This window comes from Carcharhinus amblyrhynchos, chromosome 7 (assembly GCF_965287045.1).
Source record: "Carcharhinus amblyrhynchos chromosome 7, sCarAmb.v2.hapA, whole genome shotgun sequence".
In the NCBI taxonomy this organism is placed as follows: Eukaryota; Metazoa; Chordata; class Chondrichthyes; order Carcharhiniformes; family Carcharhinidae; genus Carcharhinus; species Carcharhinus amblyrhynchos.
The window spans coordinates 122,492,402-122,507,415 of NC_137330.1; the positions used below are offsets into that span (position 1 = coordinate 122,492,402).

At 43.8% G+C, this 15,014-nt stretch overlaps 1 protein-coding gene across 1 annotated transcript; it reads left to right on the forward strand.

The window, feature by feature from the left end:
- Nucleotides 1-1,797: 1,797 nt before the first annotated feature.
- Nucleotides 1,798-14,746, forward strand: dnph1 (2'-deoxynucleoside 5'-phosphate N-hydrolase 1). Its single transcript, XM_080193071.1, has 4 exons — nt 1,798-2,037; nt 6,199-6,270; nt 9,800-9,910; nt 14,532-14,746. Exons 1-4 carry the CDS (start codon nt 1,896-1,898, stop codon nt 14,648-14,650), a joined length of 444 nt encoding a protein of 147 aa, XP_080049197.1. The 5' UTR covers nt 1,798-1,895; the 3' UTR covers nt 14,651-14,746.
- Nucleotides 14,747-15,014: the final 268 nt, after the last annotated feature.

Genomic DNA, 15,014 nt, shown 5'->3' on the forward strand with positions numbered 1-15,014 from the left:
GTGAGACAGACACACACAGAGTGAGACAGACACACATACACACAGAGTGAGACAGACACACAGATACACACAGAGTGAGACAGACACACAGATACACACAGAGTGAGACAGACACACAGAGTGAGACAGACACACATACACACAGAGTGAGACAGACACACAGATACACACAGAGTGAGACAGACACACAGATACACACAGAGTGAGACAGACACACACAGAGTGAGACAGATACACATACACACAGAGTGAGACAGACACACAGACACACACAGAGTGAGACAGACACACACAGAGTGAGACAGACACACATACACACAGAGTGAGACAGACACACAGATACACACAGAGTGAGACAGACACACAGACACACACAGAGTGAGACAGACACACAGATACACACAGAGTGAGACAGACACACACAGAGTGAGACAGACACACAGATACACACAGAGTGAGACAGACACACACAGAGTGAGACAGACACACAGATACACACAGAGTGAGACAGACACACACAGAGTGAGACAGACACACATACACACAGAGTGAGACAGACACACAGATACACACAGAGTGAGACAGACACACACAGAGTGAGACAGACACACAGATACACACAGAGTGAGACAGACACACACAGAGTGAGACAGACACACATACACACAGAGTGAGACAGACACACAGATACACACAGAGTGAGACAGACACACAGAGTGAGACAGACACACATACACACAGAGTGAGACAGACACACAGATACACACAGAGTGAGACAGACACACACAGAGTGAGACAGATACACATACACACAGAGTGAGACAGACACACAGATACACACAGAGTGAGACAGACACACACAGAGTGAGACAGACACACATACACACAGAGTGAGACAGATACACACAGAGTGAGACAGACACACATACACACAGAGTGAGACAGACACACACAGAGTGAGACAGACACACACAGAGTGAGACAGACACACATACACACAGAGTGAGACAGACACACAGACACACACAGAGTGAGACAGACACACACAGAGTGAGACAGACACACATACACACAGAGTGAGACAGACACACAGATACACACAGAGTGAGACAGACACACAGACACACACAGAGTGAGACAGACACACAGATACACACAGAGTGAGACAGACACACACAGAGTGAGACAGACACACATACACACAGAGTGAGACAGACACACACAGAGTGAGACAGACACACAGATACACACAGAGTGAGACAGACACACACAGAGTGAGACAGACACACAGATACACACAGAGTGAGACAGACACACACAGAGTGAGACAGACACACAGATACACACAGAGTGAGACAGACACACACAGAGTGAGACAGACACACAGATACACACAGAGTGAGACAGACACACACAGAGTGAGACAGACACACACAGAGTGAGACAGACACACAGATACACACAGAGTGAGACAGACACACAGATACACACAGAGTGAGACAGACACACAGATACACACACAGAGTGAGACAGACACACAGATACACACACAGAGTGAGACAGACACAGATACACACACAGAGTGAGACACACACAGAGTGAGACAGACACACAGATACACACACAGAGTGAGACAGACACACATACACACAGAGTGAGACAGACACACACAGAGTGAGACAGACACACAGATACACACAGAGTGAGACAGACACAGATACACACACAGAGTGAGACAGACACAGAGTGAGACAGACACACATACACACAGAGTGAGACAGACACACATACACACAGAGTGAGACAGACACACAGATATATACACAGAGAGAGGAACACACAGTGAGACAGACACAGGGACAGAAAGAGACCCAGGAATTAAGACAGACACAGGGATGAGTCTGGGCATTTATTTCTGTGGCAGTATCAGAGGGGGCAGGCAGGATGTGGAAATTTATTCCCAGATTATCAACCATTTGAAGAAATTTGGAACAGTTTTTACGGAGCACATCGGCAACCCGACTTTAAATGTGAAAGGTAATTCAAAATGTCACCACTGTGCTTTAAGACACATTTAAAATGATTTACAAAAGAAGTAAATGTGATGTGAGAAAAACCATTTTCACACAGCAACTGTTTAGAGTCTGGAATGCCCCCTGGAAGTGTGGGGGAGACAGCTTCAATCAAGACATTCAAGGGGGCATTAGATGATTATTTGAACAGAAATTTTGTTCAGGAGTATGGAAAAACGGCAGAAGAGTGGCAGAGTTGTCATGCTTGTTTGGAGAGCTGATGCAGGCACGATGGGCTGAACATCCCGACATTCTCCTTCTCTTCCTCCCCCCCCCTTCCCCCTCACAATATGGGCACACGGTGTACAGTAGTTAGCACTTCTGCCTTAGAGTGCCTGTGCAGAGCCTGCACATTCTCCCTGTGTGTGTGGACTTCCTCCAGGTGCTCCGGTTTCCTCCCTTATTCCAAAGATGTGCTAGTTAGGTTCTCTGGCCGTGCTAAATTCTCCCTCAATGTACCCAAACAAACGCTGGAGTGTGACGACTGGGGGATTTTCACAATAACTTCATTGCACTGTTAATGTAAGTCTACATGTGATACTAATAAATAAAAAATTAAAACATCCCCCCCTGCCCATGACCTCCTTCTGGGTATTTAGTTCAAACTGAATCTAACTTTTTCTGTTTTTCAGTCTGAGCGTCTGGTTACTAAGCAACAGCTTAGTTTTATTTTAAAGCCTGCAATTGCTTTTACAGTGTAACCTTTTAATTGTAATTCAGGCAACATTTAAAATGAAAGTAAAAGCTATAGCCATGCAGGCACCTTTTGTTTAACATGAAGCTCAACTCAAGTTCTAAGCCTTAGCTCTCAAGTACAGAAATACAAATTAAACTTTAAAACTATACCTTTTCTCAGTACAAATATAAATTATTTAAACTGTCTCTATTTCTTACAGCTCTCACATCACCCCCCCCAACAACATCTGACTCTCTGTGTCCTCCTCTACTCTTTTCCCCGCTCATGCCATCCGTCTCCTTGTCTTCACCCCTCTTCCCATCCTCTGTTTACCCTTCCCACCCCTCCGAGTGAAACCTGACTATGGCAAGAGAGTTGTATTAGGGACCAGATCAGAAACTGCAAAGTATATTTTAAAGCTGGCATAAACCCCAGCTATTTTTGATTTTGGTATTAGTGTGAGCATAAGTTGTTTTGCTCCTTGTATAATTCTATTGACTCACTAGGAAGCATTTATTAAAGTAACCTTTATTTAACAATACAGTTTAACGATAACAAAAGAATTAGTCCAACTTTTACCAATTAACATAGAACAGTACAGGCCCTTCGGCCCTCGATGTTGTGCCGAGCCGTGTCCGAATCCAAACTCAAGCTATCCCATTCCCTATCATTCTGGTGTGCTCCATGTGCCTATCCAGTAACTGCTGAATAAACTAGGCTTGTACTCGTTAGAGTTTAGGAATGAGGGGAGATCTCATTGAGACATATAAGATGATGAATGGGATGGATAGGATAGAGGTGGAGAGGCTCTTCCCACTCAGAAAGGACAGTAGGACTAGGGCACAGCCTCAAGATAAAGGGGGGGGCGGTTTAGAATGGAGTTGAGGAGAAACTTCTTCACCCAAAGGGTGGTGAATCCCTGGAATTCTCTGCCCGTTGAAGTGGTGGAGGCTGCCTCGCTAAATATATTTAAGACGCGGGTTGATAGGTTTTTGATAGGCAAGGGGATTAAGGGTTATGGGGAGAGGGCGGGAAGGTGGAACTGAGACATGACAGATCTGCCATGATCTTATTGAATGGCGGGGCAGGCTCGAAGGGCTAGATGGCCTACTCCTGCTCCTATTTCTTATGTTCTTATATTCCTAAAGTGTCCGACTCCACGATCACAGCAGGCAGTGCATTGCACACCCCAACCTCTCTCTGAGTAAAGAATCTACCTCGGACATCTCTCCCATATCTCCCACCATGAACCTTTATAGTTATGCCCCCTAGTAACAGCTACATCTACCCAAGGAAATTGTCTCTGCACGTCCACTCCATCTATCCCCCGCACCATTTTATAAACCTTTAAGTTTCCTTTCATCCTCCTCCACTCTAAAGAGAAAAGCCCCAGCTCCCTCAACCTTTGCTCATAAGACCTACCCTCCAAACCAGGCAGCATCCTGGTAAATCTCCTCTGCACTCTTTCCAATGCTTCCACATTCTTCTTATAGTGAGGTGACCAGAAGTGAACACAATATTCCAAATGTGGTCTCACCAAGATCCTGTATAGTTGCAGCATAACCCCACGGCTCTTAAACTCAAACCCCCTGTTAATAAATGCTAACACACTATAAGCCTTCTTCACGGCCATATCCACTTGAGCGGCAACCTTCAGAGATCTGTGGATATGAACCCCAAGATCTCTCTATTCCTCCACGTTCCTCAGAACCCTGCCATTGACCCTGTAATCCGTATTCAAGTTTGTCCTACCAAAATGAATCACCTCGCACTTATCAGGGTTAAATTCCATCTGCCACTTTTCGGGCCAGCTCTGCATCCTATCAATGTCTCTTTGCAGCCTGCAAGAGCCCTCCACCTCATCCACTACTCCACCAATCTTGGTGTCATCAGCAAATTTACTAACCCACCCTTCAGCCCCCTCTTCCAAGTCATTGATTAAAAATCACAAATAGCAGAAGACCCAGCACTGATCCCTGGTACACCGCTGGTAACTGGCCTCCAGTCTGAAAATTTTCCCTCCACTACCACCTTCTGTCTTCTATGAGACAGTCAGTGACTTATCCAATCGGCCAAATTTCCTTCTATCTCACACCTCCTTACTTTCTTCATGAGTCTACCATGGGGAACCTTATCAAACACCTTACTAAAATCCATGTATACAACATCAACTGCTCTATCTTCATCTACACACTTAGTTACCTCCTCAAAGAATTCAATCAAATTTGTGAGGCAGGACTTACCCCTCATGAAACCGTGCTGACTATTCCGGATTAAGCTTCATCTTTCCAAATGGTCATAAATCCTATCTCTCAGGATCCTTTCCATTAACTTACTGACCACCAAAGTAAGACTAACTGGCCTATAATTACCAGGGTCATTCCTATTTCCTTTCTTGAAGAGAGGAACAACATTCGCCACTTTCCAGTTCTCTGGCACAATCCCTGTGGACAATGAGGACCAAAAGATGAAAGCTAAAGGCTCCACAATCTCATCCTTTGCCTCCCAAAGTATCCTAGGATGTATCCCATCTGGCCCAGGGGACTTATCCACTCTGAGGTTTTCCAAAGTTGCTAATACATCTTCCCTCAGAACATCTACCTCCTCCATCCTATCAGCCTATATCACACTCTCATCTTTAAAAACATGGCCCCTCTCCTTGGTGAACACTAAAACAAAGTATTCATTCAACGTCTCACCCATCTCTTCTGATACCATGCACAAGTTCCCACTACTATCCTTGACTGGCCCTAATTGAAATACTTAAACGTGGCAAGTTATAATTTTAATGCTAACCTCTCTCTATTAGTTGCAATTTAAGAATTATTCCCCATAGATGTAACCTCCTGTTCAAAATCAGTTAGCAACACACATGGCTTGCGTAAGTTGCTAGTTTTCCAGCCTTTTAACACCTCCGGACAGAGATACTGAGCGACACTGTTCTCTGACTGTCAGATAGCAGCCTGCAGAAAAAGACCTGTCTGCACACAGCAGAACTCCAGAGAGAAACAACTGCTTGTTGTCTCTCCATCCATTCACTATTTTCTCGTCTCATCAAGCAGCCTAATTAAATCCTACTCTAAAAGTCCAAGGGACAACCCTAAAAAATAATAAAACGGCATTAACTTAGATTAAGACAAACATCTCAATGATTAACAGCAGTTAATCTGTGTGTTCAGCATGTGTGTTACCGGTTACGGACAGTTGTCACCATAATCAGAGCTGAAATATAAAGCAGTCCCCTCATAAAAGGCATGACCCAAATACATCTCTTAAAGGCACAGTATTGTCACAGTTGCCAACTGCAGCCCAACTCTCAGTAGCTGGGGAGGACATTTGGAATGAAGCCAGGGTTGTGATTTGATTTGTCTCTCAGACTGATATAAGTCTCTGTTTATTTGTTTTAGTTGATTTGAAGATAGTGATAATTCTCTATCTGGTAAATTTCAGGTGAGGATGAAGTGAAGGGTGGAGATAAATATATCCATGATCGGGATTTGAAGTGGCTGGAAGAGGCTGATGGTGAGTTTAGTTTGTACGTATAAGAATATCGCATGCTTATTTTCTCACAAAGGGCCTAATCTGGAATTCTCTTCCCCAGAGCACAGTGCAGGCTGCGTCATTGAAATTATTCATATCTGAATATACAGTGCAGAAGGAGGCCATTTGGCCCATCAGGTCTCCTCTGATAGTTTTTTACACAGGCCCGCCCCCTGCCCTATCCTTGTAACCTCATGTTTTTATCCTGCTAATCCCTCCAATCTGCACATAATTGGGACACTTAAGGGGGAATTTACCATGGCCCATCCACCCAACTCGTGGGAGGAAGCAGGAGCACCCAGAGGAAATCCATGCAGACACAAGGAGACTCCCCGTAGACGGTCACCCGAGGTTAGAATTGAACCGGGTTCCTGGTGCTCTGAGGCAGCAGTGCTAACCACTGTGCCACCATACCACCCAAAGCACAATGAGACTTTGGCTGGAAGTGATATTCCACTATTCGTTTTGATCATGGCTGATCATCAAATTCAATATCCTGATCCCACCTTCCCCCCACAATTCCTTCATCTATATCATCAGCGTTATACAGGAGAATGCAATGGCCAAGTGGTATTATCGCTAGACTATTAATCCAGAAACTCAGCTAATGCTCTGGGAACCTGGGTTGGAATCTTGCCGCGGCAGATGGTGGAATTTAATTCCAGACACGTTTTATTGAATTTAAGAATCTACTGATGACCATTAAAACCATTATCCATAGTTGGAAAAGCCCATCTGATTCACTAATGTCCTTGAGAGAAATAAATCTGTCATCTTTACCTGCTCAGGCCTACATGCAACTCCAGATTCAGCAATATGGGACTTTAACTTTCTTAATATTGATTGGAATAGCTATAGCTCTAGCTCATTAGAGGGGTCAGTTTTTGTACAAAGTGTGCAGGAGGGTTTCTTGACTCAGTATGTTGACAGGCCAACTAGAGGTGAGGCTATATTGGATTTGGTGCTGGGAAATGAGCCAGGCCAGGTGCTAGACTTGGAAGTTGGGGTGCATTTTGGTGATAGTGACCACAATTCGGTCACGTTCACCTTAGTGATGGAAAGGGATAGGCAGGAACCTTGGGTCAGTAGTTTTAGCTGGGGGAAGGGTAATTATGAGGCTATTAGGAGAGAATTAGGAAGCATAGGTTGGACTAGGAGACTACAGGGTCTCGGAACGTCCAAAATGTGGATCTTTTTCAAGGAGCAGCTACTGCGAGTCCTTGATATGTATGTCCCTGTCAGGCAAGGAGGAATTAGTCGAGCTAGGGAACCGTGGTGCACTAGGAAAGTTGATTCGCTGGTTAGAAAGAAAAAGGAGGCTTATGTCCGGATGAGACTTGAGGGCTCAGGTAGTGCACTAGAGAGCTTTAGATTGGCTAGGAGGGAGTTAAAGAGAGAGTTAAGAAGGGCTAAAAGAGGACATGAGAAGACTTTGGCTGATAGGATTAAGGAGAATCCTAAGGCGTTCTATAGATATGTTAAGAACAAAAGGTTGGTTAGGGCAAGATTAGGGCCAGTTAGAGACAGCAGTGGGAATTGATGTGTGGAACCGGAAGAGATCGGAGAGGCATTGAACCAATATTTCTCTTCGGTGTTCACGCAGGGGGACATAAATGTAGCTGTGGAGAACACTGGGTTACAGGGTTGTAAACTGGACAGTATTGCAGTTGATAAGGAGGATGTGCTAGTTATTCTTGAGGGTTTGAAAATAGATAAGTCCCCTGGGCCGGATGGGATTTACCCTAGGATTCTCTGGGAGGCAAGTGAGGCGATTGCAGAGCCTCTGGCTCTGATCTTCAGGTCGTCGTTGGTCACAGGTATAGTGCCACAGGACTGGAGGATAGCGAACGTTGTCCCATTGTTTAAGAAGGGGAACAGAGACTTCCCCGGGAATTATAGACCGGCGAGTCTTACTTCTGTTGTGGGCAAGGTTTTAGAAAAAATTATTAGGGATAGGATTTATAGTTATTTGGAGAGTAATGAAATGATTAGAGATAGTCAGCATGGTTTTGTGGAGGGTAGGTCGTGCCTTACTAACCTTATTGAGTTTTTTGAGGAAGTGACCAAAGAGGTGGATGGGGGTAAGGCAGTTGACGTGGTATATATGGACTTTAGTAAGGTGTTTGATAAAGTTCACCATGGAAGCCTTCTGCAGAAATTGCAGATGTATGGGATTGAGGGTGATTTAGGAAATTGGATTAGGAATTGGCTAGCAGATAGGAGACAGAGGGTGGTGGTTGATGGTAAGTATTCGACATGGAGTTCAGTTACGAGTGGTGTGCCTCAAGGATCTGTTTTGGGGCCACTGCTGTTTGTAATTTTTATAAATGATCTGGATGAGGGTATAGCTGGGTGGATTAGTAAATTTGCTGATGACACCAAAGTCGGAGCTGTGGTTGATAGTGAGGAAGGGTGTCTTAGTCCACAGGGAGACTTGGACAAGTTGCAGAGCTGGGCCGAGAGGTGGAGGATGGAGTTTAATGCGGAAAAGTGTGAGGTAATTCACTTTGGCAGGAATAATGGATTTGTAGAGTATAGGGCTAACAGTGGGACTCTGAATAGTGTGGATGAACAGAGGGATCTAGGTGTATGTGTACATAGATCCCTGAAAGTTGGGAATCAAGTAGATAGGGTTGTTAGGAAGGCATACGGTGTCTTGGCGTTTATTGGTAGGGGGATTGAATTTAGGAGTCGCAGCGTCATGTTGCAACTGTACAAAACTCTGGTGCGGCCGCACTTGGAGTATTGTGTGCAGTTCTGGTCCCCACATTATAGGAAGGATGTGGAGGCTTTGGAGAGGGTGCAGAGGAGGTTTACCAGGATGTTGCCTGGTATGGAGGGGAGGTCCTATGAGGAGAGACTGAGGGATTTGAGGTTGTTTTCGTTAGAAAGAAGGCGGCTGCGAGGGGCCCTTATTGAAACATATAAGATGATTAGAGGTTTGGATAGGGTGGACAGTGATAGCCTTTTTCCTCGGATGGAGAAAGCTAGCACGAGGGGGCATAGCTTTAAATTAAGGGGTGGTAGTTATAGGACGGATGTCAGGGGTAGGTTCTTTACCCAGAGGGTGGTGAGGGATTGGAATGCCCTGCCTGCTGCAGTTGTAAATGCGCCTAGTTTGGGGGCGTTTAAGAGATCTGTGGATAGGTTTATGGATGGAAAGGGTTTGGTTTAGGTTAGTGGGTCATTGTTTTTTAACTGGTCGGTGCAACATCGTGGGCCGAAGGGCCAGTTCTGCGCTGTAATGTTCTATGTTCTAATATGGTTGATTCTTAGCTGCCCTTGGGTAAGTAGGGATGGGCAATAAATGCTGGCCAGCCAGTAACTCCCATGTCTCATGAATGAATAAAAAAAAATCCCTGGAGAACGAGAACATCGTCAGTTGTGGAAATTTTATCCTGCATGTTTTGGTGCACACTGAGGGATTGTTATTAATTATATTCTGTGTACTGGTCTTAATTTAGGCAGAGTACTGGGTTCTTCTATAATAAAATGTCTTTCTTCTCGGCAGTAATAGTGGCAGAGGTCACCCAACCTTCTTTAGGTGTAGGTTACGAAATTGGAAGGGCTGTGCACATGAACAAGAAGATTTTGTGTCTGTTCAGAACATCATCAAATCACTGTGAGTATTTATAACGAATAAAAAAATCTTCAAACGGGTACAAAGCCCTTCATTTCAATTTCAACAAGGAGACAAATGTCAGCTCTGTTTAAAATGATCAGTGGGCTCACTGAGCCAGAATACGACATGTTTAACAATCTTACCTGCAGCAACTCTCTCACAAAAATTATACAGCATATAATTATAATAATATAATAGTAGCTCATGCACTCAAACTACCCAGCATTAAAGATTTCAGCCTTTTCACTTGGTTATGGAACATTGGCAAGGCCGGCATTTATTGCTGAGCCAAAAGATGTGTTTGAGAAGGTGGTGGTCATTCAGTGACTTAAACCACTGCGATTCCATTATTAGGCACTGTTAGCCATTTAGAGGAGACACGCAAATCATCAACAGAGCAAAAATAACCAAGCACCACAAGATTTCACTATAATAAAAATACATATGTATAGAAATAAAACATTAAACAGATCAGTCAGCACAATAGGCAGGATTTTATAGCCTTGCTCGGGCAATACTGGAAATTCCCACCCGACGTCAACATAGATTTCCGTTGTCATACCCTTGCCCACTCTGATTCCATGTGGGCGAGGTGCTAGAGTTCCGGCAATAGTTTAGAAAGATGCTATAGACTCATTTCCATTTTTTACTTGCACATTCTTTATCTTGTAAAGTGGTGAAGGTGCACATGAGAACATGGGACAGTCAGTTCTGGCATATATGACACAGCAAAGAGAACATGGAACAGTCAGTTCTGGCATATATGACACAGCAAAGAGAACATGGAACAGTCAGTTCTGGCATATATGACACAGCAAAGAGAACATGGAACAGTCAGTTCTGGCATATATGACACAGCGAAGAGAACATGGGATAGTCAGTTCTGGCAAGATGTTTGAGAGCAAATCCACATCTGGCATGTGAGAGGCTTTCAAGTGTAAGTTGATAGGGATTCACGGCCGGCACAATCCTATAAGGATGAAGGATAAGTTTGGCAAATTTTGGGAAGCTTGGATAATGAGAGATATTGTGAGGCTAATCAAAGAGAAAAAGGAAGCATTTGTCAAAGCTAGGAGGCTGGAAACACATGAAGCAAGTGAGGAATATAAGGAAAGTAGGAAGAAACTTAAGGAGTAAAGATATGGATCATGAAAAGTCATCGGTCAGCAGGATTAAGGAAAATCCCAAGGCTTTTCATAATACATAAAGAGCAAGAAGGTAGCCAAGGAGAGGGCCCACTCAAGGACAGGGGAAGGAATCTGCGTGGAGCCAGAGGAAATGAGTACTTTGTGTCAGTATTCACCAAAAAGAAGGCCTTGGTGTATGATGACTGAGAAAGGGTGTGTAGATGGTTTGAGTCATGTTGAGATCAAAAGGGAGGTGGTATTGGGGTTCTTGAGAAACATTAAGGTAGACGAGGCCCGAGGGCCTGATGGGATATATCCCAGAATACTGAGAGAGGCAAGGGAGGAAATTGCTGGGGCCTTAAGAGAACTCTTTGTATCCTCATTGGTTACAGGGGAGGTCCCAGAGAATTGGAGAATAGACAATGCTGTTCCTTTGTTTAAGAAGGGTAGCAAGGATAATCCAGGAAATTACAGGCCATGAGCCTGACGTCAGTGGTAGGGACATTATTGGAGAGGATTCTTTGAGACAGGATTTACTCCCACTTGGAAATAAGTGGATGTATTAGTGAGAAGCGACATGGTTTTGTGAAGAGGAGGTTGTGTCTCACTAACTTGATTGAGTTTTTTGAGGAAGTGACGAAGATGATTGATGAGGGTAGGGCAGTGGATGTTGTCTACATAGACTTCAGTAAGGCCTTTGACAAGGTCCCTCATGGCAGACTGGTACAGAAGGTGAAATCGCATGGGATCAGAGGTGAGCTGGCAAGGTGGATACAGAACTGGCTTGAGTATAGAAGACAGAGGGTAGCAGTGGAAGGGTGTTCTTCTGAATGGAGAACTGACAAGTGGTGTTCCTCAGGGACCAATGCTGGTTGTAATATATATAAATGATTTGGAGGAAAATGTAACTGGTTTGATTAGCAAGTTTGCAGATGATACAAAGATTGGTGGATTTGCAGACAGCAATGAGGACCATCAGAGGATAAAGCAGGACGTAGATCAGTTGGAGACTTGGTCGGAAAGATGGCAGATGAAGTTTACTCTGGACAAATATGAAGTAATTCATTTTGGCAGGTCTAATACAGATAGGAAGTATACTGTAGATGTAAGAACCCTTAAGAATATTGATATGCAGAGGGCTCTGGGTGTACAGGTACACAGGTCACTGAAAGTGACAACACGGGTGGAGAAGGTAGTCAAGAAGGCATACAGCATACTTGCCTTCATCGGTCGGGGCATTGTTGAAAAATTGGCAAATCATGTTGCAGCTTTATAGAACGTTAGTTAGGCCGCACTTGGAATATTGTGTTCAATTCTGGTCGCCACACTACTAGAAAAATGTAGAGGCTTTGGAGAGGGTACAGAAAAGATTTACCAGGATGTTGCCTGGTAATGAGGGCATTAGCTATGAGAGGTTGGAGAAACTTTGTTTGTTCTCACTGAAAGATAGAGGTTGAGAGGAGACCTGATAGAAGTCTGCAAGATAATGACAGAGTGGATAGTCAGAAGCTTTTTCCCAGGGCGGAAGAGTCAATTACTAGGGGGCACATGTTTAACGTGCGAGAGACCCGGTTTAAAGGAGATGTACGAGGCAGATTTTTTACATAGAGGGTAGTGGGTGCCTGGAACTCGCTGCCATGGGAGGTAGTGGAAGCAGATACGAGAGTGAGTTTTAAGGGACGTCTTGACAAATACATGAGTAGGATGGGAATAGAGAGATATGGTCCCCGGAAGGGTAGAGAGTTTTACTTAAGTCAGGCAGCATGGTTGGTGCAGGTTTGAAGGGTTGAAGGGCCTTCCTGTGCTGTAATTTTCTTTGTTCTTTGTTCTAAGTGTGACATGGCAGAGAGAACACAGAACAGTTCCTTGATTGCTGTGGAAGTGGTGGATGAGCAGACTTCCATTGCCCTCGGATTCACATGGCAGTCTTCATCAGTACTAACATTGCTCTCAAATTGGCAGTGAGACATGTGAACAGTGTCTGTCATTTTTCTTTATTGTTTGTGCCTCCTTCTCTGAAATGAAAGTTCTTAATTTTTTGGCTTTTGGATTCACATCAATCAAAATCAATGTTAGTCTGATTTGGATATCAAACAAAAAGCAGAGAGTCTTTGTGAATGGAGTGATGTGTGTGTGCTCAGAGTACAGCTTTGGGCCCTTTATGTCCTGTGCCTCTGTTTGAGGCCCTCAGCTGGATTCTGTGCTCTTCCTACTCCTTTTACATGATGTTGTAGAGAATGCCATTGCCCATCTTGTGCACCATTCCAGAGTAATATCAGAAACACCCAAATACTGAGTGAATGTCAGAAAAGGTAGCTGCGTCTGATCCCATCAGCCCTATGCATGACAGTGTCAGACTTGGCTCTGAGTTACAAGGTTGAGAGTTCAAGCCACACTGCAGAATTAACAAGTGACACCACATCCTGTGGAAGAATGACAGAATTTGTAGATTAACCCTCTCTAAAGCAACCTGGAAATGGTTCACTGTCTAAAGTAAAAGACTCATTATTGTTAGATATCTAGAGATGAGCAATAAATGAAGTTTTCCCAGCATCACCCAGGGGAGGCCAGCAGCATTGTGGTATTATTGCTGGACTAGTAATCCCAAGATCTAGGGTATTGTTCTCAGGACCTTGGTTCAAATCCCACCATAACAGATGGTGAAATTTGAATTCAAAAATAAGTCCAGAATTAATAGTCTAATGATGACCGTGAAACCATTGTCAATTGTTCTAAAAACCCATCTGGTTCACTAATGTCCTTTAGGGAAGGAAATCTGCCAGTCTGGCCTACATGTGACTCCAAACCCACAGCGTAGCCCTCTGGGATGAGCAATAAATACTGCTCCAGCCAGTGATGTCCTCATCCCATGAACGAATATATATAAAAAAAAGCACCTGTCCTAAGATGGCAGTTCAGTTATTTGATATTGGTTTCTGGATTGTTTTCCTGGACAGATTTGTAGCCACAGTGGCTTTGTTAAAAGCACAAACACATGGCATAGATGAAACAGTTGCACTAAAGTAGCATTCAGATTACTCCAGACAATAATAAGGAATGTCTTATCAATATTTGGTGATGCTTCTACAAAGGTCTCGCAGGTTTAAGCAGCAAGTTGCTGAATTATGCAAGTCAAAAATGTCCCAGAAACTTTATTATCATCTGAGTGTGGTTACTTCATTGACCTTTACCATCCATAACAAATTAGCTAAGGATCCTGCCCAGGTCACAACCAGTTGTTGCCTGTCTCATGGGCACAAGTGTGAAGTTGGTGGAGATGCCCTTTGAGAGGCACAAGCTTTTGACTGGTGGATTAAGGTTACAAAGTACTTGGGGGACCAATGTGACAAACAGTAATTAATTGATATGTCATTACCTTCAGGCAGTTAGTAACATTGGTGTAATCATATAATACCAGCAAACACTGAGGACATGTAATTCTAGTCGAATGTTTAAAAACTGTTACTGAAATTTAAATCATTTGTTTCTCAAAGTTCTCTCTGCAATGATCCGAGGGGCAGAAAATGGAACAAATCTCCAAGTGAAGGATTACCAGGAACAGGAACTGGAAACTATTCTACAACAATATTTTGAGGAGCAGTTGCAGGCATAAGTAATGTCAACACCCAAAAATTCCTTCCTCAAAATTGGAATTCTAATTGTGCATTGATAATGTCAACTACTGGTGCCTTATACTCTAGACAGAAATAAAACTTTCAAAATAAATGATGAGATGTCTGAAGGACTTTGTTCATGGGACAAGCATATCACTGGCTGGCCAGCATTTATTGCCTAATCATAACTGCTCTTGAGAAGATGATGGTGAGCTGCCTTCTTGAACTGCTGTAGTTCATATGGTGCAGGTACACGCACAGTGTTTTTCAGGAGTTCCAGGATTTTTACCCAGGCGACAGTAAAACAGCAGCAATGTAGTTCCAAGTCAAGATGGTGTGTGACTCGGGGGAAAATTTATAGGT

Excerpts from the sequence above, each read along its gene's own strand:
- dnph1 (XM_080193071.1), top strand. The coding sequence starts at position 1,896 with ATGAGTCTGGGCATTTATTTCTGTGGCAGTATCAGAGGGGGCAGGCAG. Across the intron at positions 2,038-6,198 it reads CCCGACTTTAAATGTGAAAG|GTGAGGATGAAGTGAAGGGT; the intron begins GTAATTCAAAAT and ends GGTAAATTTCAG. Across the intron at positions 6,271-9,799 it reads GTGGCTGGAAGAGGCTGATG|TAATAGTGGCAGAGGTCACC; the intron begins GTGAGTTTAGTT and ends TCTTCTCGGCAG.